At 33.5% G+C, this 27597-nt stretch overlaps 1 protein-coding gene across 1 annotated transcript in view; it reads right to left on the bottom strand.

Moving 5' to 3' along the window:
- LOC148626287 (poly [ADP-ribose] polymerase tankyrase-like) overlaps window positions 1–27597 on the bottom strand; it is a 172023-nt gene that overhangs the window by 26388 nt on the left and 118038 nt on the right. Inside the window, exons 34-42 of the mRNA XM_088570167.1 lie at window positions 26389–26509; window positions 25045–25159; window positions 23331–23595; window positions 18532–18709; window positions 14710–14904; window positions 9042–9307; window positions 3772–3944; window positions 3102–3207; window positions 1151–1320 (exon numbers count right to left, since the gene is read on the bottom strand). Coding sequence (XP_088426293.1) covers window positions 1151–1320; window positions 3102–3207; window positions 3772–3944; window positions 9042–9307; window positions 14710–14904; window positions 18532–18709; window positions 23331–23595; window positions 25045–25159; window positions 26389–26509 — 1589 coding nt within the window. The remainder of the gene's footprint in view (window positions 1–1150; window positions 1321–3101; window positions 3208–3771; window positions 3945–9041; window positions 9308–14709; window positions 14905–18531; window positions 18710–23330; window positions 23596–25044; window positions 25160–26388; window positions 26510–27597) is intronic.

The raw sequence follows: 27597 nt of genomic DNA, 5'->3' as shown, positions 1-27597 counted from the left end.
CAGAAGCTCTGGGGTAAATCGTGTAAAATCCTGCATTCGGCATTTGTAAAATTTAATTCTTTATTGTTGCTTAAAGTCAGGAACTTTTGTACAGGAAGATGATATTGAACAGCAGCCAAAATTGTTCTTTATATATAAAGCAACACATCTGAAATCAAACCATCAATTGGGAGCCTAGACTTTTATCTACGGAAAGGGAAGTTGCAGAGTCCCTCTGCAAAATACGACAAGAGGACATGCTCCCACTCACAACACTGAGACGTAGGCAAATCAAGACTGTTGCTGCTTTAAGTCAAGAACTTTTGGCCAATCAGCATGTTCTTTCATTTCTGGTTTGTATAATCCAACATGGAACAGGGAAAAGAGCATAAAAAAATCTGGATTTTCGGCAATGTGAATTTTAAAATAAAAATCAGATGACGGTCAAACGAACGAAGACAAAATCAGATTTAAAGCAGAAAAAAATCAGGTCTGAAGACACTAGTCCTATTAGAATCGAAATGAATCACAGAAACTCCATTTTATCATTGGTTTACCATGGGCTGGCCATTTATGTTGTTATGTAACCCCTAAATATTGCTTGGGTAAAACAATGACAAAATGTAGTTTCCATGCTTTATTACTTAAAAAACGTATGGCAGATTATATTGGCTGGTGTAAATTTGAGTGATTTTTAGGCAAAAAGGTGTACAAAAAATTTTCATTTCAGCTTAGTGGTGCACAAAGTACTTAAGCCAAGAGTATATATTTGCAGGATTTTTTTAGCACTTTCGGACAGACCACTAAAATATGCCAAAATTAGCACTGAGTAAAAATTACCCACTATACGGCATTAGAAAATAATTTGTAGTACTAATAAATTCAATATTTCACTGTTGTAAAATTCTGTGCAACCAACTGACACTCACAAAAGCAACTAAATTGAAAATGAAATATTACGTACATAGTGAATTGCAAGCTGACCTTTTCTGGTTAAGTAGGGTTTTGAGCAGAATAACTGCAATATACCATTCAAATGGTTAAATAACTATAACTTACCAGTTACTTTGTTTACAACTTATGTCTACTGAAGATAACAAACACTGTACAACTGATATGTTTTTTTTTTCAGTTGTATACAAGGAGTTGCTAAAAATCTTCTCAGACTTACAATTTTATATTTGACCAATAGTTTCCAGTTTTTGATCGAAAAATTTTTCCAAATTCTGTTATGGCTTCAGACTTTTTTTGGAATGGTGTGTGCTGGTATTGTCCACTGTCACCTACTCTACCCCATCTTGTAAATAAAATGTACAAATCCTGAATCTTGTGGTACACAACCTGAAAAAGGTTATTTAAGAACTGTTTACTGGACAAAACTGGTTTTATTTCAGTACCCCAATTCAATTTGACATGCATACCTCACTTACCAGTTACCTAATTGAATCTTGGATTTATTGCCTGCATGTTGATACCATATTTATTGTAAAGATTTAGTTTTAATTGAAATTTCTATTATTTTTACGGGAGAACCACTCTTAGTTGACATTTCAACACATCATGCGATATAAATAAGTTAACACTACTAATTCAACCCATGAACTTTCAGAACAAAATACAATAGTCCTACTCAAACTTTAATGTAGAGTGGAAAAAGTGCACATCAAATCTGGCAAAGTGAACCTGCTAGTAACAGAGAATAATATTATCTTTATTTGTATATAAACAAATGTAACTGTAATTTACTGAATTAATTTATTATGAGTTCCATATGAAGAATCTTCCTAATACCTATTGACCTTCTGCAAACTCTTTTCAGAAGAACTCCTACAATCAATTCCAAAATTAAGGAGGTTTTTTGATAAATATTGTGTATATATTACATATATTGTATAAGTCAGTATGAATTAACCTTAGATATTTTATGCAGTTTTCACACTAACTAAATACATATACACATCACATAGGTGAAGCTTGGTAAGAAACTTCTCTACAATTTTAATAGCTGGAAACATTTTTTACCAGTCCTGTAAAATTGATCTTACATCAGAAAAAGGTGAGTCCTGCTCAGCAATAAAACTATAATTAAGAAGGGATTCCTTTGAATGCTTTGTGACCAGCATTTTATGCATGCATTCATTCCTCTGACTACAACACTGAAATTTGAATTATACAGTTGGTAGTATGCTAAGTCACTGTCCAATGAACCAGATTTGAGCCATGTGCGCAATTTAGTCCATTCTGGTAAAACCTTGCAAGAATACTCTTTTTTTGTGTGTGGAAGTGTTGGAAGTAAGATGATGACCCTAATGTTTTATTTTTCTTGAGAGGGAGATTCTTTTGGTTAAAAGATTGAAGAATCAAATTTGATCAAAATCCATTGCAAATGGTAAACTATGCAGAGGTTTCCTTGTTAATCAGGAAAAACCTCCAGAGCTTCCAAGAATAAATCAGCTGTTAAAAGCTTTGAATTAATCAAGTACATTCTAGACTGTAATTTCTACAAGGTTTTATAAAATTTCAAAACACGGAAATGAAAAATTACAAATTTATAAAAACCGAAAGGAAACTTATGTCAAAAGATATGAACAAATCACCAAAAATTCATAAAAGTTGATGAAAGTGTCTTTGAGTTATTGTCCGAAAACTTAAAAATCCCCCTTTTTTAAGTATAAAAATTCATAACACGGAAACGAAAAATCTGAAATTTATGAAATTGAAAGGGAGCTTACGTCAATAGATATGAACAATTCACCTAAGTTTCATAAAAGTTGGTGAAAGTGTTTTTGAGTTATTGTCTGAAGTGTTGACGACAGACGGATGGACAGAAAACGGTATACCATAATACATCCCGTCTTAGACGGATGTATAAAAGCATGTGCACAATGGCTTTATGTGATACAGAAACTGTAAAGGTTTCATAAAAAATTCCATTTAGCAGATTACATGCAGATAAAAAACAGGTGATAGATAGATGGAGATCAATATACTCTCACAAAAAGAGGTAGGGGAATAAAAACATAATTCATTGGCATTTAATGGAGCTTCAAAATATACTCCTGAGATAAAAGCACATAACCAATATGTTTCCATTCCATCTGTTTGCACACACACTGACTCACCTGCATTCTGTAAAAGTTGTACATTCCCCATACACCAAAACTGACATCAACTTTTGATAAAGTTACATCATATGGAATCTTCTGTGATTCATCCATCAACACATCACTGAAAAAAAAAAAACAGGACATTAATGGAACATTAAATGATACCCCACCACAAAAACCATCTGGAAGCTGTTGTGGGACAGACAGATTGTAATGCAACTTTTCGGAGGGTATCATAAAATACTTTGCCAATTCATGTGGCCTAGAATAATATGCAGAGTATAAGTAAAGTATCTGCCAATTGTTTTACATATGAATAGATTTTATAGGTACAAAAATACAAACCATCCTTTAAATCACTGATCTCAAAATACTTGTAATAGTCTATATTCCTTAGTGCACAACCACATATGATGCTTAATATTCCTAGGAAATTTCCCTTCATGGGTTTAGGAGGAGTTGCACTTATGAGGTTTTACTTCATAATCAAGACATACCTTAAGATGTCAGGAAACTTCAGTGCCGAGCAACAGCTCTTATTTCAGTATTATTTGCAACATCATTTTCAAAACCCTTGTAAAGGTATTCAAACATATGGTATTCATGTATACTTCCTGACCTTAACTTTGGATCTTCACATTGGTTCTTATGTTGACAAAGATATACATCAAGCTCTTAATCTTACCCAATTTTTTTATATTCACAGCAGTAATCCACTTCGGCTGTAATATCTCCATCTACCTCCATGTCCTTATCTTCTATAGATTTTAGGTATTCCATGGAGTCAGATTTATAGTCTACAGATAGAGGAACTGGTAAACTGTCCTTAACTTCTATTGAAGGAAAAACTGGTTTCTCCTTTAAAAAAATGAAATCAAGACTATTCTTTAAATTAATGCAGCAGGGGGTACAAATATTACAACAGGGAGGGGGTTGTTATAGTATCATAACAGGGGGTTAATATATCACAACATAACAGGGGGTTAAAATATCGCTGCAGGGGAGTTAAAATACTAATAGATCCCATCAAGCTGAATGTTTTACCCATGTCAGAATTTTGCTACACCTAATGGTTTTGGAGATACATGCAAAAAAAAAACTTCTGTTTGACCGCTATGTTCAATTTTTAATAACAGTGGCCATGTTTTCAGACAGATCAATAATCCCTACAAAATTTTTATGCAGAATATCATAAGGAACATTCATACCAAGTTTGGTTCTAATTCGTCAAGAAGTTTCAGAAAAGAAGAGTTTTGAAAAATTGTTAAAGATGACGGACACCAAGTGACAAAAATAGCTCACAAGGCCTTTGGCAAGGTGAGCTAAAAATACAATCCTCCACATTTTTTGTGACGGTTGAATGAAAATCTACCATTTAAGTTTACTTACGATTATTATTATTATAGATTGAAAAAAAAGAAGAAAAATTCAACTTTTATGTTGTATTTCTATGTCATAAACAATTTATATTTAGGAAAAAAAAAGGTTTTATTTTTAGCATTTTAACAAAAAAATAATAGAAATATTTTTTTTTCTAGTTAATATTATAACGGTAGTGTTCATGCTTTTTTTAAGCTTTAATAATTATAAAAGTTTGAGCAGAATTTTTCACAAGCAAAAGTGATTCAGATAACTGTTCTATAATGACCTTGTATTTTAAATCTGTAATAAGTTTGAAGTCTATCAAAACTTTCTATCAAATGAAAATAAGTTTTAATGCGGAACATGATTAAGTGCTAACTACAGGTATTTGACATACCCGGTATATGCTCCCTTTCACATTTGAATTTGCTGCAATATACTAAACCCCACGCAAACTCATTATTAACCTCCACTGCAGTGAATTAATCACCCTGCTGCAATACTATCACCCTTTTGATAAACTTACCTCCCTTGCTATGATATTTTAACTCGCCTTAGATAAATTAATTCCCCTGCTAAGATATATTGTGAAGGTATTTTTGGTTGTGGGGTACCAATTTTAGTGGTTTTTGTGGGTAGACCAAACCACAAAGTTTGGTTCCCAACGAATAAGATATTCTCATTGGTGTATGTACTGAAAACTTCAAAACCACGAATTCAAGAATCCATGAACTTGCTTTTCTTCCCTGATCCACAGAAGTTGGTATCTACAAATCAAAGTACTCTCACAGTGTATAGGTATTCAATGTCCTTATATAGTACAGGGATGATTTTATGAGATCAGCAATGCAGAAATTGGCAAAATTGGAAGTAAATATACAGTAAAAAAAAAAAAAAAAAAGATTAGTTGTTATAAAATACAAATTTGAAATTAGGAAAAAAAAATGTCTCTGACCTGCTGAACAGTTTGGGCAAACATGGACAAAACAGTCAACCTGAATACTGTACAGAGTTTGGATTGCAACTAAATGCTTGACACAGAATAAGATACTGATACAAAATATGACCAAATATCCATAATCAAGAGTTAGAAGTTGCATGCTAGGTTGTGACAATACCAAAGCATCATCACTTGTATTCTCAAGGATGGGAAAGATAGTAAACTTTTCAGTAAAATTAGCCTTCTAAATACAGATATTAAAATAGCTTCTGCTGCAATTGTAAATCGACTGCAACATGTTTTGCCACATATCATTAGTGACATTTAACAAGAGGCTCCCAGGAGCTTGAATTGCTCACCTCTGACAACTTTGATCCCTTGGAGACTTCTAGGCCTTACTATAAGGATCATTCCAGCGATTGAGAGAATTTGGCTAAACCTAAAGGTTTTGGACATATTATAAGCAAAAAACTACTGCCTGACCGACCCCTATGTTCTATTTTTAGTAGCCCAGTGCAGGTCCGGGTGTCAAAAGAATAGGCCTGCAGCAGCGTTAAGCTTGTCGTAAAAGGCGACTAAATAGTGCTCGGAACCTTAGCCGGGGCTAGGGCGCTCTGCCAACAGAGCAACTGGGTTGTGTGCCCCAGGTGGTGGAATGGGGTATCCCTGGCGTGTTACATGCTGGGGTTGTCAGGCTATAATACGGAAAACCTGACCGCAAACCATAGTGGTGCACCGTGTTGGGAAAGATGCCACGTTCCTCGCACGTTAAAGAACCCTACTGTGGTATTCTCCTGGAGTAGGAACCATAGGGCTCTGCCACAGGAGGCTAAATTGCCCGACCCTACCCACCTCTCCCTATCTCCAGTGGCAATCAAAATTTATCGACCCAATTGTCCTTATGTCCCATCCCTTTTTCATTGCATCATCAATTTCATGTTCATCTTCTGAATATAACTGAAATATTGCTGCTCGGACGTAACACCCCAACAAACAAACAACAAACAAAACATTTTCAGTAATGGCAGCCATGCTTTTTCAACGGATCAAAAATCCCAACATCATACCAATATGGTTCCAACTGATCAAGTAGTGTAATAGGGGAAGATTTGTAAAAGAAATAACAGAACAAGAGGCTCCGAAAATTTTGACTCCATGAAGACTTTGGTAAGATTTATCATGAGGATCATTTCATCAATCAAAAGTTCCACTATCTATTATAGTTTTCAAGATATTGACTGAAAACTGCAAAAAAATGTAATTTTTTGCCTTTCAAGGGCAATAACTCTTATATGGATTCGTCTGACAACTTTGATTCCTGGAGACTTTTGTAGACCTTAGAATAAGAATCATTTCAGTAATTGAAAATTTCATTCCATCAATCATAGTTTTCAAGATATAGGCTGAAAAAAAGTAATTTTTCACCTCTCAAGGGCTATAACCCATACATGGAGTTGTCTGACAACTTTGATACCTGGAGACTTTTGTAGGGCTATTTTAGCAATTGAATTATATTGGCCAAACCTAACGGTTTTGGAGATATATACGAAAAACTACTGTACGACCATGTTCTATTTTCAGTAACGGCAGCCATGTTTTAGAACCAATCCAAACTGTCATTTTGTGCAGGCTTCTCTAAGGAACAGTCATTACAAGTTTCATGCAAATCTATTCAGTAATTTCAGAGGAGAAGATGTTTGAAATTGTTAACGACGATGACGACGATGGACGCCAAATGATGGTAATAGTTCACATGGCCTATGGACAGGTGAGCTAAAAATAGCAAAATAAACATGGTAAAAGGCAATAACTCCAACATGGCTTAACAGATTAAAACGAAAATTTGACCACAGATAGATCTCATCTATTAAACACTTTTACCCATTTTCAGAATTTGGCTTCATTTAACAGTTTTGGAGACACAGTGAAACTTCTCCAAAGCGGCCATCACTGGGACAAGAAAAAATGGCAGGTTTATAAGGGTGGCTGGTTTTGTGAAAAAAACCAATTCATTCTAAGAGCTGTTTCCATTAGTGTGTTCTGTAACCCTACATCTTGTCAGTTTGTTGGTTGAGACATGTTAAATGCAAATTCAGAACTTTTGGCCTTTTATTACATTTCAAAGCTTGCATCATTTGTAAATGATTTGATTTTACAAACGGACTGCCGACAAAATAATGTTCACGGTTTTGAAAGAATGTGTATTAAAGATCACAGGGCTAATGGTGGTATACTATTAATGATTTGTATTGTTTTCGTACATTACCTATCGGCAAAGTCTAATAATTTCACCCCTATGTTGTTTTTTCTTGGACACTTGTCACATTAATTGACAGTTAAAAGATGGTAAAGATTGTACTATTAAATGACCCTGGTTGCCTGACGTGTGTACACCTCAATTCAAAGCCAACCAGTGACAAAAGTGATTAAATTTGTTGTTTAAACTACTGTCCCCTTCAAATATCATCTGTCCACTGATGAAATGCAAACCGGTCAGTGAATGAATTAATAATTACGTAATATTGCATAATCAATTACAGTTTTGTTGACACATTTATTACAGGTGAACAGTAACCAGGCGCCGGAATTGAGAAGTTGTTTTTATTTGAAATATGTAACTTAAACTGTGAAAAAACCGGCCGATATACAGTTTTACGGGGTGGCTGGTCTATTGAAGACAAAACACACGTTTTAAGGTATATTGGCCGGGACTTTTGAAACGACCGGTTTGAAGGGAAGACCGGTTTTTTGATGGTCCGGTCTGGAGAAGTTTCACTGTATATGCAAAAATCTGCTGTCTGACCCTTATGTTCTATTTTTAGGGCGGCCATGTTTTTTAACCGATCAAAAATCCAAACTGTCATTTTGTGCAGGATACTCTAAAGAACAGTCATTATAAGTTTCATGCAAATCTATTCAGTAGTTTCAGAGGAGAAGATGTCTGAAGAAATTGTTAATGACAACAGATGCCAAGTGATGGCAATAGCTCACCTGGCCTATGGCCAGGTGAGCTAAAAATAGCAAAAAAAAACCATGGAAAATGGCAGTAACTCCACAGATAGATCTCATCATGCTGAACACTTTTACCCATTTTCAGAATTTGACTTAACCTAACGGTTTTGGAGATATATGTAAAAAACTACTGTCTGACCCCTATGTTCTATTTTTAGCAATGGCGGCCATGTTTCTCAATAAATCAAAATCACCACATCACTTCTTAGCAGAATACCCCAAGGAACATTCATACCAAGTTTGGTTCCAATTGGTAAAGTAGTGTCAGAAGAGAAGATGATGAATCAAAATCCCCAGATCAGTTTTATGCGGGATACCGCAAGTGATGGCATTAGGTCACATGGCCTATGGCCAGGTAAGCTAAAAAGGCAATTTGACCACAAAGTTCTATTTATAGTAATGACACCCATGTTTTTCAACTAATAAAAAAAAATTAAATGATCAGTTTGGGCAGGATACCCCAAGGAACAGTTGTGTCAACTTTCAGTTATAAAGGTGAAAAACTACAAAAAATCTGTTTCAAGGGCCATAACTCCTACATCAGGTAGGTGATGGTGAACAATATTACCCTCTGTCAGAATTTTGCTAAATTCAATGATTTTTACTGTTGTATAAAATGACAAGTAGCACAGAAACCTTACCATCTTTTCATTTTCAACATTACTGAGTGTCTGTAGCCTTTTTGCCAATCTTATTGCTCCTCTGATCAAAGCATGATCTAAAGGAGATAATCCAGCATTATCCTTCCTTGTGATATCTGCTCCAGCTTTAGCAATCACATATAGCATTTCTTCATTATCAAAAGTTCCATAGTCCAGAGGACAGACTAAATGGTGTGCAGCTGTCCAGCCCTGAGAATCTGTAGCATTGACATTTATATCATTGGTTTTTTCAACACTTTCGAATTCTGTGAAAAAAAAAATATTGTCATGTGAAAGATGGTAGGGGTTTTATCATTTTTTTTTTTTAATACAGGAACCTTTGGTTTAGTGGAGGTACTTCTCATCATTCTTATTTATAAACATATATGCAATTTTAAATTCAGGAGGTACTTTTCAGTGGTTTAGAAGGGTAAAAGTACCTGATACCACCACTTAATGAAAGGCCTGACTCATTTTCAGCTCTTATTATCAGACAAAAGTCATTGAAAGCAGCAAGACAGTTAAAACTTATTGCAGTAATAAAATGCCTGCATTGAAATTTTATTATGAATTAAATCATAATGCTTCACATAATGCAGCTTGATGCAACTGCAGAGGAACATCCTAAACAGTATGGGCAAGTATGGACAAACCATTAAAGCTTAATACAGCTCTGCATTTTTATTGTGATTCAACATTTGACAAAGGGTAAGAATTGGACCAGAATAGAAGTGGTCCTTTTTGGCCTCCTATTCCAAAATAGTCTGCTAACAACTCCTAAAATCTTTTGCAGTATGGAACACTGGAGTACATTTTCAAAGAGATACATTCATTTTTAATCAAGTTATTGTCCAATCATCAGGAAAATGCTGGTTTCTGATGCCTTTTTGACCAATAATTCCTTAAAAATTCAAGTCACGACCCCAAAACTCAATCCAAGCTTTCTTTTAGTGATACAAGATCTTCTCTCCCTCCATCATACTCTAATTTTTTTTGTACCAAGAACAACTCATGGACAGAATACTCTTAATCTCAAATCTAGAATGAATTATATATGACTGTTTCCATTTGCTTATTACATCAATAAATTCTCATTTACTTTACATTGTGCATGCTATTTATAGACAAGTTGATTAAGATAAATCTAAATTTGCACATGTGCATGTCACTATAAATTGTAAAGCTACTCGATATCATTGAGATGGAATCCATCTCTATGGGTACCACTATGGAAAAAATTTTGTATATTAGCATGGCACACTACATTCAATTTATCACATAAAACTTATTACAGCCAAGAAATAGAACAGTTATGCAAGAATAATTAATTTGACCTTGAGATCAAAGTTCAAGGTCAAGTCAAACTTTAAGTCTTTTTACAGGACAAGTGGACCAGTAACAATGGAACTTAAAAAAATACCACAAGCAACTGAAATTTATGATAGTCCTTAATAAAAATTGCCTTTTAATAAAATTTTTAAATAAACCTACCTACAAAAATTAACATGAAGTTGCACGCATAGTAGACATACCACTTTATATACAGGAAGTTGATATCAGAGAGCACACCAAAAAGGACAAGTATTTCCCACAAAATTAAAGTGTACCAGAAGAAAGTTGTATAATGGCAAAGTTCATCATTACCTTACAACAAATATGGGCTCGATTTCACCACAAATTTCCATTTGACTACAGACAATCCTGAGTATCTAGTAGAACTTTAAGCAACAAATCCCATAGATATAAGAAATTTACATTAATTTTTTGTTAAATTATATAAAAAACTGATCTGACTTTTGCTGTTTCAATTTTATCAGAGTGAAATATGTGGTTAAATTATATTTGTAAAAAGGTAACGATGAACCTTGGTTTCAGTCGGTAGAATTTGTTTAATGTTATTATTTGAACATATATGGTCATAAAAGCCTCTAAAAATTGGCTAAAATTGGAAAATTTCTGAGAGAAATGCTGAAAAAATGCCAATTTTGCAGTTTTTAGCTCTTTTAATACTGTATGGATGCACATTTACTATCAAGTTTCATATATTTTGTGTAAAAATATCAATTACAACCCATGTGCAAATATCTTGAGTGAACACATGTGTGGCCACTTCTGTTCCACTCCAAAACCATCTTAAATATTACAGAAATGTTAAATTTTGAGGGTTTCTTAAATTTTGCATAAGTACCTACCCCAATATAGTGCCCACAGAGATTGATTTCATCTATGATATCTAGTTGCTTTAAAATTTATAGTGACATGCACATGTTTTAATTTAGATCTATCTTAATCAATTTGTTTTAACATGTAACAATGTCCTTATCTCACTTCACCTCAAAAGATAAACACGTTAAAAATTAATAAACAGTTAATATGCAATGATATTGAACAAGACCTAGAAAATGAACTACTTGTGTGTTTGCAATTCCAACCAAGTATTTTTACTTTATCTCATGGACAAATATTATAAAATAATTAACACATACTGTTGATAAATATTTTAACACATGTTTAAAAACCAATAAGTATGGGCACAACATTCAAGCCTAATTATTGCTACAGCTTTGAATCAGGATTGAGATTAAATGCTTGAAACAGGATATAAATTTGACCAGAAATTATGTGGGGCCTTTTTGGTCCCTAATTTCTAATCAGGACAAGTCACATACCCCAAAATCAATCCATGCCTTCCTCTTATAGTATGGCACCTTGCTGTATAATTTCAAGGAAATCTCAAATTATTGTCGGGACATCAGGAAAATACTTGCTTCTGGCCCTTTTTGGACCCCTCATTCTTTAATGGTTCAAGTCACAACTACCAAATTTAATTCTGGTCTTCCTTTTGTGGTGTGATACCATAAGATACAATATCAAAGAGATTCAATAAACTGGTCATTGTCCAAACTTAATTAATGCTTGGTTTCTGGCCTCTATTTTGGGACCCTGATTCTTTAACATTTCAAGTCAAAACCCATAAATTCAATCCCAACTTTCTTTTTGTGGAATGACACATTGTGGTAAAATTTAAAACAAATCCATTTACATTTACTCAAATGTTTTTTTCTGGCCCCTTTTTGGCCATCATTCCAAAACAGTTCCTGTCACATCACAACTCCAAAAATCTATCTAACCTTTCCTTTGATAGTCTGGAACCTTGTGGTACAATATCAAAGAGATCCGTACACTTGAGATCAAGTTATTGTTCAGGTAACAGAAAAATGAAGGATTGTTCATGATTCAATTTTTTTGGACCCTAATTCCTAAATGGTTCAAGTCACAACCATAAAAATCAATCCCAGCATTCCCTTTGTTGTATGACACATAGTGGTACAATTCAATGAGTTCTATTTACAATTTCTTAAGGTTTCGTCCGTGTATCATGAAAATGTCAGTTTTTGGTGCCTTTTTTTTTGTCCCCTAATTCCTAAATGATTCAAGTCAAATCCCCCACATTCAATCCTAGTCTTTCTATTGTGGTATGACACCTTGTGGTATCATTTCATACAAATCTATGAACTTACTATCAAGTTATTGAAAGGACATCATGAAAATTCCTTTTTTGTGGTAAAATGTCATTAAGATCTATATACAAGTTATTGATTGGACGTGGTAGTGTCTATGGTCGATGATGAAGCAAATGACCATGACAGCATGATACCATTATTCAACTGCAAATTTTTTGCAGTCATATAAAAAACCTTCAAAATTAGAGAAAATGACAGATGTCTTGATAAAATGTGACCATATCCATGTTTAAATGTACAGGGTGAAGTGCTGCCTTCTGTATTTTTTGACTAACTGTTCATAAAAATCAATGGCACATTACCCCATATCCTTAGTAAATGGTAATCATTTTGACTGATGCCTTTGCTTTTGTTGTAAAAATTGCATTTGTTGTAATTGCAGGGGTGTTTACCCGTTTTTGTTATCTTCAGTAATCTTAATGGGATTTTTCAATAGTTTTGGTTATTTATCAGTAATCTCCAATTTGTTGGCAGTGGCTGCTTGCCATTCGTGGATGTAGAGCCTCTACATGCTAATCATCCATATATCGGTTTAGAGTCAATCACACATGGTGAAAACAGTTGATTTATGTTAGTAATGTGGACATTGAGAGAATTTTTTATACAAATATGTACAAAATGATACAAACACAATTTAAATTGTAACAGATGTAACAAATAATGATTAAAATTCATTCAGAATTAATACATAAAACACATTTAAGAAACTTGAAAGACTATTTTAAACAAAGTTTGCTCATGGAGAAGGATTGTTTTGGCACATGATTCAGTCTGGCACATTTTAAATCATAATGCTGCCATTCCATAGGGCAGATGTGAAACATATCCATTCACACTGGTCCTTCCCTGTTCCATGCATTTTTTAACACATGGACTGTTAATATTTTCGCAAGATTTATTTATTTCTATTTTTTTAACATTCAGTAAAGACATATGCATCAACTTTGACACCAGTCATTATAACTTCAGTGACTTGTTCTGTGTCTCACCAACATAAATCCCATCCATTTTCAAACACAGGAACTTGCTTCCCCTATCAAATATGCTGTCCTACTAGCATATAACATGTACAGAAAACTATTCAAGTTTACTAATTGTGAACACAGTTCGCTATGACATTAATAGTAGTACATTTGCGGATAAATATTGGACAACAATTCTGTATCGAATCAGGCCTTCACATCACAATTCCTTAAGTTTTTGACGCAAACTGGATGTGTGGACAATTAGCCTGAAGAGGCTCCCCATCCTCGAAAATGTGGATGAGGAGCCACTGCCTCTGAAAAACGCAAAAAAAAAACCAAAAAGTTTTGAAGCAGACTCAGCGCCCAAGAAAAGGAAAAGCCTTCAGAAGTTCATGTTTTCTTTTCAATTAAACAATGTCTCTTAGCTGTCTCTTCTGTTAAAACTGAAATAAGACACTTTTGTGGACATCTTCAAAACTTTTGTTTTTGCATTTTTCAGATGCCGGCATTCTGATCCATGTTTTCCAGTTAGAAAAATTTTATCCCTATCATATATGCGCTTTAAACAGCAGTGATTCCCATTCATAAAAGCACCTTTAATACACCAACCGCCAAAAGCAGAAGCAACTATGAATTTTTTTCAGGATTGGTAGAAAATCGATACTTTTTCATAACGAATCCGTATTGTGTAATTTTATTCAAATATCTGTATAAAATATGGACAATCTGTACAAATAAACAGCTCTGTAATGGTTGAAAAAGTAACAAAAATGGACAGAAAAACACTTATTTAGTGATTCGCAATCCTAAATACAGTACCTGAATCGATAATCAATCCATCAGACCAAACAGGTGATCAGTTCTATTTTACATCATGTGACCAGTTAATATATATTTTACAGATTATTTTGTTTACTTTTTAATTTTTGCACAAATTTACTATATGATATAAATTCAAACTTTTATTCATTTACTGTAATCCTCCTTTCATGATCATTTCTCTGACTCGACAGTGTGGCATGGGTTCAGCAATACCAACAAAACCAAAGATTGTAACGTTTGCATTTTTGAAGAATAACTTTAATTGCAAAAAAAAAATCACGTTTAGAGGACTAGTACCACTACTATTGCAATAAAGGTAAGGACAAACTCTTTAAATTATTAAGACAGGTAGTTCACCTTCTTGATTTAGTTTGCCTTCTATCTGAGGTTTAGATGAATGGCTTGTCAATGACGGGAACCTTTCTGGGCCAAAATCATAATTATCAACTTCCTCCACATCTTCATCATCATCTTCTTCATCTTCATCTACCTCATCTGTGTCATGGTCACTAGATTGAGTTACTGAATCATCCCTCTGCTCTTCACTGTTTACTGCAATAATGAATCAAACCAATCATCAGTAAGCTGTGGCATTTTCCTTTAATAGACACAGATTAATGGCTTTGATAAAAAAAAAATTAACAGGTCAGGCAAGCCGGACAAAATTGTGGAGATATTTGTCAGCAGGTCATGTTAGTAAATGCCATTCTAGTTTCTAATGTGAACAAATGACAATCCTCCAGAAATTAGTTATTAAATATTTTAATAACAAAAAAAAAAAACAAGAGGCCCCCAGGAGCCTGAATTGCTCACCTTGTTAAAGTCTGCCTTTCAAGGGTAATAAATTTAATAAGGAGATGCCCAATAATTTTGACTCAAGAAAACTTTGAGAGGACTTATCATAAGGTCATTTCAGCAACTGAAAGTTTCTTTCTATCTAATATAGGTTTCAAGATATTGGCTGAAAACTGTTTAAAAAAAATCCATCTTTCAAGGGCAATAACTCTTACAAGGAGTCGCCTGACAACTTTGATCCCTGAAGACCTTTGAAGGCCTTATCATAAGGATCATTTCAGCAACTGAAAAAGTTTGGCTAAACCTGATGGTTTTGAGGTATATGCAAAAAACTACTATCTGACCCCCATGTTCTATTTTTAGTAATGGGTGCCATGTTTTATGATGGATCAAAAATCCCCACACCATTTCTATGCAGGATATCACAAGGAACATTCATAGAAAGTTTGGTTTCAATTGGTCAAGTAGTGTCAGAGGAGAATATTTTTGAAAGAAATAACATTAAAAATAGCAAAAATCGTTGACAAAGGGCAATAACTCCAACATGGCTTAACGGATTAAAACCAAAATTTGACCAGAGATAGATCTCATCAAGCTGAACACTTTTAACCTATATCAGAATTCAACTAAACCTAACGGTTTAGGAGATAAATGTAAACAAGAGGTTCCCAGGAGCCTGAATCGCTCACCTTGCTTTTCAAAGGCAATAAATTAAACAAGAAGTTGTCCAACAATTTTGACCCAAGAAGTCTTTGGTAGGACTAATACAAGATCTTTTCAACAATTGAAAGTTTCTTTTAATCTATCATAGTTTTCAAGATATTGACCGAAATCTATTTAAAAAAAAAAGTGATATTTCCCCTTTCAAGGGCAATAACTCTTACAAGGAGTCTGAAGACTTTTGTAGTCCTAATAATATGGATCATTTCAGCTATTGAAAAAATTTGGATAAACCTAACGGTTTTGGAGATATATGTGAAAGACTATTGTCTGACCCCTATGTTCTATTTTTAGTAAGGGCGGCCATGTTTTTTTTGACGAATCAAAAATCCCCATATCAGTTCTACGCAGTATACCCCAAGGAACATTCATACCAAATTTGATTTCAATTGGTCAAGTAGTGTCAGAGGAGAAGATTTTGGTAAGAAATAACATTAAAAATAGCAAAATTGTTGAAAAAGGGCAATAACTCCAACATGGCTTAACGGATTAAAACCAAAATTTGACCAGAGATAGATCTCATCATGCTGAAAACTTTTAGCCACATCAGAATTAAGCTTAACCTAACAGTTTACGAGATATATGTAAAAAACTACTGTCTGACTCCTATGTTCTATTTTTAGTAACGGCAGCCATGTTTTTCGACGAATTAAAAATCCCCACATCAGTTCTATGCAGGATACCCCAAGAAACATTCGTACCATTTTGGTTCCAATTGGTCAAGTAGCATCAGAGGAGAAGATTTTTGAAAGAAATAACATTAAAAATAGCAAAATTGTTGAAAAAGGACAATAACTCCAACATGGCTTAATAGATTTAACACCATAACTTGATCAGAGATAGATCTCATCATGTTGAACACTTTTACCCAGTCAGAATTTAGCTAAACCTAACAGTTTTGGAGATATATGTGAAAAACTACTGTCTGACCCCAATGTTCTATTTTTAGTAACGGCGGCTATGTTTTTCGACAAATCAGAAATCCCCACAAAAATTCTATGCAGGATACCCCAAGGAACATTTATACCAAGTTTGGTTCTAATCAATCAAGTAGTTTCAGAGAAGACTTTTGTACAATTGTTAACGACGATGACGACAGACGCCAAATTGAAATAAAATTTCTCCCTTCGAAGAATAACAACAAATTTCTCAACTACTTTAGAATATTTTCGGCTTGACAGCACTTGTACAACTACACACTTTAAAGAGCCTGAATCACTCACCTGTCTCAATGAGCAACATTCTATTTTAATAAATTAAAGTGGCCATATTTTTTCTTGGATAAAAATTTCAAACACTCATACCTAAGAAACAATCATATCAATTTTCATTAAATTCTGTTCTGTAGTTTCTGAGGAGACATTTTTGAACAGTAATAACATAGAAATAGCAAAAAGATGTCAAAAAAAAAAGAGCAATGACTCAAACATGGCTAAACAGATTTACATGCAAATTTCACCACAGATAGACCTCATCATGCTAAACATTTAATCCATGTCAGAATTTGGCGAATCATAACGGCTTTTGAGATATATGCAAAAAAACTTCTATCTGACTTCTATGTTCTATTTCAAGTAATGGTGGCCATGTTTTCCAACAGATAAAAATCCCCACATCAGTTCTACGAAGAACACTCTAAGGAACATTGTACCAAGTTTGGTTTTAATTGGTCAGGTAATGTCAGAGGAGATGATTTTAGAAAGAAATACATGAAACATTAGAAATAGAAAAAAAACAATGAAAAAGGGATATAACTCAGACATGGCTTAACAGATTTTACAAATATGCTGTTTATACCCAGTTGATAAACAGCTATTGGATCAACCAAATTAAATAAAAAAAATGAACATATTCTTTCTTAGAGATAAAATTCGAATTTTTGTGATTTATTTAACATGTAAAAAAATAACATAAATTGTTACCAACAAATTACTAATTAACAGAATATATAGGCAAAAAGGCTTTGGATACTGGCTTCAAATATCAAATGTTTATCTTCAAGCACAACGGTAAAAAAGGTAGAAACCAATTTCAACATGCAGTCTTCAGAACATTTCCAACACCAATCAGTACTATGATCAATTTAAATTTCTTACAGCAAGTTGAAAAGAACCAGTTCTAATTTCAATACAAATCTTGGTGGGCTAGCTATCATAATTGACAGCTATTCAAACTTAAAAAGCAGTGACGAAAAGGTCACTTGGGTGTTCTGAAGTACTTAAGTAGGACACATTGGTATAATGTAGGGCAGATTTCTACCTAGAGAGCTACTTAAACTACTTAGTAGCCTACCAAAATTTGTATTGATATTGGAACTGGTCTTTTTCAACTAGCTGTAATAAGTGATGACATATATAAATATATACTACAAACCAAGTTATTTGGAGTGTTCGAGAAATCAAAAATCAAGAAATCCAAGGTTATTTATAATGATTAAATAGGAGAAAAGTTTGGTACTTTCAATTAAGTAAGTGAAATCCTGGGTGTTAAAGCCGTCAAAGTTAGAGCAGGTGAATTTTGACTGTACTTTGAGAAAGATCTTACGACATCTTCTAAAGTAATCATCTGGAAACCATCAGGAAACAGACAGATGACTTTTTGAGTGGTAGAATGTAATACCTTGCCATTTTGTGTATAAGTATGAGAAAAGACCAAATTTCTCACCTTCACTTTCATTTTCAGATTCAACATCCTCTTTTTCACTTGTTTCATCCTCATCAATTTGTGATATAACAAAGACATTCCTTGACAATTGTTTGGCCAGTGAAGGTTTTTTCTGATGTTTGGATGATTCTACTTTATAGCTGGAGTTGAGTAATATCTTAACCATTACCAGATCATTCTGTAAACAAAATATGAAAGTGAAGTCATAAAGAACAGGTTTTTAAAACATTAATTCAGAAATAATATTCAATACTTCATCTAAGTTTTTTCAGTACTTCTGAAAAAAATATTTTGATGAAACTATGCAACTTTTAAGTTTTATGCAGTCAAACATACCAGTGAAACACATTGTTAATGTTGTAAAAATTCTTGGGTGAGTCATGTATCAGGAAATAAAGAGCTTTGCTGAGAGCAGCATGTTAAACTCTGTTCATTTGGGGCAAGTGTGGACACAATATTCATTTTTGACACAACAACTGGTAGGGCACAATATGCACAAAATTTGAAATTCAAATAAAAGGTGAAAAAAGTTCTGCTTTAAGGGTGCTAGTCAAAGAACTTAGCCTTTGATTCTTGCAATTATGATAATATGAGATGTAAATCTGATAGAAAAAAATGCTGGCAGGAATTGAGATAAAAATTCCAATTAAAACAACAGGCTCCCAGGAGCCTGAATAGCTCACCTGGTTAAGGGCAATAAATTTAACAAGGAGTTGTTCAACAATTTTGATTAAAAAAAACTATTATAAGGATCAGTTCAGCAATTGAGAGTTTCTTTCTATTTATCATAGTTTCAAGATATTGGCTGAAAACTGGAAAAAAAAAATCATCTTTCAAGGGCAATAACTCTTACAAAGAGTTGTCAGACAACTTTGATCCCATCAAAACTTTTGTAGGCCTTATAATAAGGATCATTTCAGCAATTGATAGAATGTGACTAAACCTAAAGGTTGTGGAAATATATGTGAAAAACTACTGTCTGACCCCAATGTTCCATTTTAAGTAATGAAGGTCATGTTTTTTGACAGATCAAAAATCCCCACATCAGTGCTATGCAGGATACCCCAAGGAACATTACACCAAGTTTGGTTCCAATTGGTCAAGTAGTGTCAGAGGATAAGATTTTTGAAAGAAATAACATTAACAAGAGGCTCCCAGGAGCCTGAATCACTCAACTGGTTGAATTTTGCCTTTCAAGGGCAATAAATTAAACAAGAATTTGTCCAACAATTATGACTCAAGAAAACTTTGATAGGACTTATCATAAGGATTATTTCAGTAAATAAAAGTCTATATCTATCATAGTATTCAAGATATTGGCTGAAAACTGTAAAAAAAAAAAAAAAACCCAAAAAACTGTCATTTTCCCTTATCAAGGGCAATAACTCTTATAAGAAGGCATCTGACAAATTTTATACCTGAAGACTTTTGTAGTCCTAAAAATAAGGATCATTTCAGCTACTGAAAGAATTGGCTAAACCTAACGGTTTTGGAAATAAATGTGAAAAACTACTGTCTGACCCCTAAGTTTAAATTTTAGTAACAGTGGCCATGTTTTTCAACGGATCAAAAAATACCACTTAAATTCTATGCAGGATACCACAAGGAACATTCCTACCAAGTTTGGTTTCAATTGGTAAAATAGTGTCAGAGGAGAAGATTTTTGAAAGAAATAACATTTAAGTAGCAAAAAACTTTAAAAAAAAAAAAAAAAAGGGCAACAATTCCAACATGGCTCAATAGATTAAAATGAAAATTTGACCGCTTATAGATCTCACCATGCTAAACACTTTTACCCCTTTCAGAATGGGCTAAACCTAACCGTTTTGGAGATGTATGCGAAAAACTGTTGTCTGACTCCTATGTTTTATTTTTAGTAATGGTGGCCGTGCTTTTCGACGGATCAAAAATCCCCACATCAGTTCTATGGAGGATATCACAAGGAACATTCATACAAAGTTTGGTTCCGATTGGTCAAGTAGTGTCAGAGGAGAAGATTTTTGAAAGAAATAACATAAAAATAGCAAAAAACTTTAAAAAAGAGCAATAACTCCAACATGGCTTAATAGGTTAAAATGAAAATTTGACTGCAGATAGATCTCATCATGCTGAACACTTTTACCTGGTCAGGATTAAGCATTACCTTACCATTTTGGAGATGTATGCGAAAAACTATTGTCTGACCCGTATGTTCTTTTTTTGGTAACAATGGCCATGCTTTTCGACGGATCAAAAATCCCCACATCAGTTCTATGCAGGATACTCCCAAGGAACATTCATACTAAGTTTGGTTTCAATTGATAAAATAGTGTCAGAGGAGATGTTTGAAAGAAATAACATTAAAACAGCCTAACCGTTTTGGAGATATAAGCGAAAAACTATTGTCTGACCCCTATGTTCTATTTTTAGTAACAGCGGCCATGCTTTTAGACGGATCAAAAATCCCCACATCAGTTCTATGCAGGATATCACAAGGAACTTTCATACAAAGTTTGGTTCCAATCAGTCAAGTAGTTTCAGAGGAGAAGAGTTTTGAAAAATTGTTACGACGCCAAGTGATGAAAATAGCTCACATGGCCTTAAGCCAGGTGAGCTAAAAATAAGGTCAGATCAGCCATAAAGTCAGCCTTAAAAGATTGAAGGAATAGGTCAGTAAGTAGAGGAGCACAATTTGTTCCCATTGGAATGCCAACCGCTTGTTGAAAAACATGTCCACCACACTGGACAAATATGTTGTCAATTGAAAATTCCAGCATTTTGTAAACATCTTTTTCTGTATATTTGGAAAATGATTTGGAATTATTTCTTACAAAGTATGAGGAATCTCTACCAAGAACTATATATTTGTATCAGGTGAACCATCTTTTTTGGAAAAACAACGATGTATAATGTTTTTAAGTTGGGATTTTAGCTGAGTATGGGGAATCGAAGTATACAGTGTTGAAAAATCATAGGTTTTAATGCTATTATATTCTGATAATAGTCTTGAACTGATTGTCTCAGTTCTTTTAAGGTTTTTAGGATCCACACTGAATTAATACCACTACGGGTGTAACAAGTGTTGTGGCAGGACTGCAGACCCTCTTTGACAGCTGTGAGTATAGAAGAAAAAGTTTTGAAAGAGGTTTGGTGGTACATTTTGCAGATCCAGCTATGTAACATTGTTTGTATGGACTCTTGTTGTGGAGTTTAGGAATCCAGTACATAGACAGTAAATCACAATCATCGTCCTTGGTAGAGATATAGCAAAGGTAGCACAGAATTACGGTTTTCCACAATCTCTTCTTTGGAAAGTGTGGTGGAAGAATAGGTCTTATCACTGCTATTATTTTCTATGTCTATCACTGATAATAAACATTGGATGTAAAACGTTTTGAAGATAAAAATAATGTTGTTTTGGGCTTTGTCTGCTGGTACGACAACATATATGTCATGGTATAGTAGACAATGTTTTTGCTACATCAGGGTCTTTAAAAACTGATATAAAGAGATATAGAATAGAATTTGGTTCTAATGTGATGAAGTACAAGAGGTTTTTGTATGAAAGGAAGGAGACCATCTATGGATGGCGAGTGTGAATACAATGTTGGGAAAACCTAATAATTAGGACTTACATTTAATTGTGGATGCCACAGATGGTATGGACACAATTTTACATAATTTGGAAGTTCAATTTAAGTTGGAATAAGTTTTGCTCATTACTCATCCCTTGACTTTGATCCTTACAACAGGAAAACTGAAATCTGATTGAAAAAATGCAGGCATGGATTTCCTTATGGAATATAATATTAAAAAAAATCTTAATCAAACCAAAAATGAACTAGAAATACTGTCAGCAAACATAAAAAGAATATACTAACCAATAATGGAGTTAAACACTTAACAAAAACCTCCCCTGAGAGGAACTAAATTCTTTCATGTACATCTACATATGATGCTACATTTTCCTATAAAATTTCATCGAAATCCCTAGAGTGGTTTCAGAGGAGTTTTAACATGTAAAAACCATAGGTGTCCAATAAACCATTGCTACATTTGACATTGTTTGAGTATAGCATATCATCATCTCCTGTTTACCTTTTTCATATTGCGCAACACTGAATGCAGAAAAATTAATACATTCACGTTTAATGATAAAATTCATCTTACGCAATGTCTTCCTTTTGGACTCAACACCATTAACATTACGGTAATCATATTCCTTCCCAAACATCTACATAAGATGCTCATTAGCAGTTTGAGATATCCCACAGAGTTACAATCAATGTCTTCTTTGTACAGGAGCTTCCAAAATTTGTCAATTAAAAGATAGTTTGGGAGGGCAACCCAAACATTATTTTTGCCAAGTTTCAATTGGCACATTATCTTGAGATATAATCTATAATATGTTTGCCATTGGGTTTCAATGGATATTTCATGTGGTCACATGTGCAAAAAGAGCAACCTGCACCACATGAAAAGTAGAATTTATAAAAAAAAAAAAAAACTATGGCTGTCAATATTTATACCAATCTTCACATATGAAAGTTTTAGGGGAGTTGATATTTGTATATTGGCAAATTCAAATAGTATGATGCCTATGGTTAATATCCCATTCAAGTGGAACCAAACATTGATCAATTGTAGAGAACCAGCTATATATCACATCTGCCAAGTTATTTCAAAATTAGATTTTCAAGAACTTGAACAAATTCTATAATTTAAAGTACACAGACGGACAGAGTGATGCCATTAGCTCATCCCTGAAATTCTGTAAAGATAAGCTAAAAACTCATTATAATCTATGTATAGTTCTATACCTTTTTGACTGCATGCATGAGTGGTGTTAAACCTCGACTGTCAGCAAAATCACAACTTGCTCCATTTTGCAATAAAAATTGTAAAATTCCAACTTCACAGAAGTTTATTGCAAAGATCAGAGGAGATATCCTATATTCACAGGCTGTTGTAAAATAGTCACAAACTGTATTACAAAGCATGTCAAAAACAGGCACTTCTGGTAATGGGAGATCGAACAATGTGTCTAAACTACATCCTTTTGATAAGAACAGTTCTAACCACTTCCTACAAAAGATAATGATATAACTTTGACAACATAAGTACACATGATATATTCAATATATCATATACCTAGATTAAAATATAACTTTTTTGTATATGCATTATAAGTGTTTGTTTAAACCCTATATTATCAACCCTATATCACACCTCTAGACCTATATCGCATACCCTATATCACACCTCTAGACCTATATCGCATACCCTATATCACACCTCTAGACCTATATCGCATACCCTATATCACACCTCTTGACCTATATGGCATACCCTATTTAACACCCTAGACCTACATCACATGCAGCTTTATGGCCACTGAGGTCAAACCTTCAACAGTTCAGGATATTCAAGCTTTATATGTCTAATACTTATACATTATGACAAAATGTTTCACACAGCGTAGGTTTCTGACAAAGAACAAAAGTGGTAAAAAAAAATTTAAGTTTGAAATTGAACATTAACTAATTATGATCATATATTAAATACCTAAATATAATGTTAAAATCAACATATTAAAGAATCACTAAAATTTATATTTAGGACATCATACAGAGTTTAATTTTGAACCTTTCAGACTACCTTGAAAATAGGGAAAAAAATCAAGTACATAGCAAAAAAACTGAAGACCTTAATTCACAGTTAGATAAAGCATATCAGAAAACCTCTGACAACATGCACATCCCAATATGGTAATCGAACACTCCATTAAGTTTCATTACACTCCTGCAAGTTGTAAAGGAGGAGTTGCGAAAAACACATCAAACTAAGTTTTGTTGAAAAATGCCTCGTTCAACCAGCTGTCACTTCTACAATTTTTGTTGAAACATAAATTCCTGACATTATGCACATCTCCATGAGGTTATATTAATCCTAGAAAGTTTCATAACAATGCTGCAGGCTGTTTAGAAAATAGTTTTGACACGGAATGAAACCTATACACCCCAAAACTTATTTGTGGGAGGGCATAATAAAAACTTATTAACTAAATAATGTACTGACAATCAATTGTTTCATAAACTCAATTAATAAAGTTAATATTCTATGTCAAAAAGAAGACAATAATGAAAGTTTTATAATTTAAGACTGAAATTAAATAATTTTATATTTCAATTAGATTTTGTTGTTTAAAAAAATCAAATGAAAAAAAATATGAAAACAAAACAGATTTAAAATAGTTGAGTTTTTTTTAATTTTGGAAAGGAAGCCATTTAAATTCCTAATATAATTATTAAATGTATTTGAAATTTTAATCCAAATTTAAACCCCATTGAAAATATAAGTTTACAATAAAAAAGAAAAGAAAAAGATTTATTTTTGATAAGGGAAAATGCAAGGATAACAGCGCCAGAACAATACATATGTATAGGAGAGCAAAATTTGTTCAACTTTAGACCCTAAAAATAAAAGATTTCAGGTCTATTACCATGCAACTAATAACTATGGAATAGTACTCACGTATTCAGGTGTCCATTTGAAGGTTTAGTCACTTTCTGATGGTCCCAGAAAAATGCAGCCAATACTGACCTATCAAATTTATCTTTTTTGTTCAGATCTGTCGACAAATCCTTATCTACAACATACAACATAAGTCCTAACTAATCACTACTAATGTGTCATGACTTTACATGTTTAAACTAGAAATACTGTAAACAAGCTCACAAAGAGAACACCCCCACTTAAAATGGAGTTAAACATAATATATAAAATACTACAGATAAAGGTTACAGACCACCAATTCAACCAATGAGCATTTGGAACGTATGCAAAAATAGTCCTACGCAGAAATTACCCCTGTTCCTCATAGTGCTGTGAAAAAAGTTCTCATCTTATTTAAAAAATTTAAACAGTTTCTGAAAGGAAAAACATTTCTGTACATTTTATAGGTGCATTTTGCTTCTTGTGATGTGAAGCCTAATCTCCATAATGATGTTTAAATATACCCCTATCTTGTGAAAACACTGGGATTTCCCATGCTATTTATAGACCCTTCACTTCCGGTGACCAGTACTGCACTGCAAGTCTGCTAACTCCACATGCCATTCTGAGGATTGTGAGCTGACATATGTAGAATCATGCTGATATATAGTCCTCTGCAGGTTAAAGTTAAGGTAAAGTCCAGAGAAGCCATTGAATATTGTGAAATTAGCATAGAAGCCTATGGAAAGTGGAATTTGTGGTTTTTAGCCTAAATTATCTTCCATGGAGTTCTACTACAGTAATTATATGACTTAATGCTCATCTACATATGATGCTAAATCCATTATAAAAAGCTTTCCCAAGCACAGCATCATATGACTACAGTGGTCGAACCCTGAACAGTTGGGGCAAGTGTGGACACAATATAAGTTTTTGACATACTTAAGCATAGGGATGATGCAAATGACAACGACTGTGCCATAGCATTATACGACCACAAATTTTTTCAGTTGTATTAAAACCCTTGAGTGGTTTAGAGCTGTTGAAGTTAGATTATCTCCCTTTGAAGTTCTGCAACTGTCAATATGTTGCTTCATGAACATTTGCACACTTCCTGTAGTATTTCATCATAATCACTTACAGGGTTTAGGTGGTGTTAAAGTTTTTAACATGAAAACCCTCGAGTGATCCCCTTTTGGAGTCCTTTAAATGTAATTATAATCTTCCATGCACATCTACACTTCCTAAATAAATGATGAGTAGCTATCAGGAATTCTTATACATGTATTGACATAAATCTATGATTTTCAAACAGGGTCATTAAAATCTAGTGGAAATCTGAGTTTGGATAAGTCAACTTCTAAGTGGTCGAAGGACATTTACCTATGAGAAATTTCGCTAATTCATATTGCTGGTGTGTTAGAGCTGCATAATGAAGTGGAGTACATCCATTTTCATCTGTCTGACTCAGTGACACTCCTTTGTCATACAACATTTGTGCTACCTAAAATGAAAACAAAATTTCCAATATTATTAAAAAAAAAATAAATAAAAATATTCAGTATTCAAAGGTATGTATTTATGCATTATCAATTGCAGTGTTTGAACTACCTAAATTTCCCCCAAAATTACAAATGTATCTTGTTTTTTTCTCCTTCTCAATAATGATCACACATTGAAGGCTGATGGTGGTTTAGGGGTTACAACTTCCTTGAGGGGTATGTTATTATCAAGAAATCATAAAAAATGCTTATTTCTGGTATCTTTGTGGCCCTTAATTCTTACTTGGTCAAAGTCACAACCCCTTAAATTAACCCAAGTCTCCTTTTTGTGATATGCCATCTTGTAATACAACTCCAAAGAGATCAATTCACTTTCAACTCAAGTTATTATCCAGACATTCAGAAAATGCTTCTTCAGAGCCCTGATTCCAAAAAGGTTCAAATCTTAACCCCAGAATGATTCCCCTCCTTACTTTGGTGGCATGGCACCTCGTTACAAAATTTCAAAGAGATCCATTCACTCAAAGTCAAGTAATTATCTGGCCATCAGGAAAATGCATGTTTCAGTCTCCCTCCCTATTGGCCCCTAATTTCTAAAATGGTCAAGACTCAACCCCCAAAATCAAAACCAGTTGGACCATTGTGGTATAAAATATTATGGAATAATATCGAAGACATTCTTAAGATTTTCACTAGAGTTATATAGTTACATTCTAAGAAATGCATGTGTTTGGTCCCTTTTTAATTCTTAAACAGTTGGTACAAAAAAATGTATAAAATGTATATTACATTAAAAATGGATATTGGGAACTGAGAAAAAGTAAGTCATAACTTCAAAAGACACACAATATGCAAAAATACTTATGAAAGGTTAAAATTGTATTTGAGTAACAAAGAACAGGGAGTTGGTTGGAAAGGGAAATTATCTAAATCCCAAAAAGTGTCCATTGGTGTATCTAAAGGTTCTATACTTGGGCCTTTGTATTTTTCTATTTTTTGAAAATGATTATCCATTATGTCTTAAATATTGTCATCCAATTATACATGCAGACGACATATCTACTGTTTGTGACAAATCTGTACAAATTAT

The sequence above is a fragment of the Perna viridis genome, chromosome 2 (assembly GCF_037379345.1).
Source record: "Perna viridis isolate PV_CMFRI_1.1 ecotype Kerala chromosome 2, ASM3737934v1, whole genome shotgun sequence".
Taxonomy (NCBI): domain Eukaryota; kingdom Metazoa; phylum Mollusca; class Bivalvia; order Mytilida; family Mytilidae; genus Perna; species Perna viridis.
Note: the sequence above shows the minus strand (reverse complement) of the source record. Positions and strands in the feature narration are given on the sequence as shown.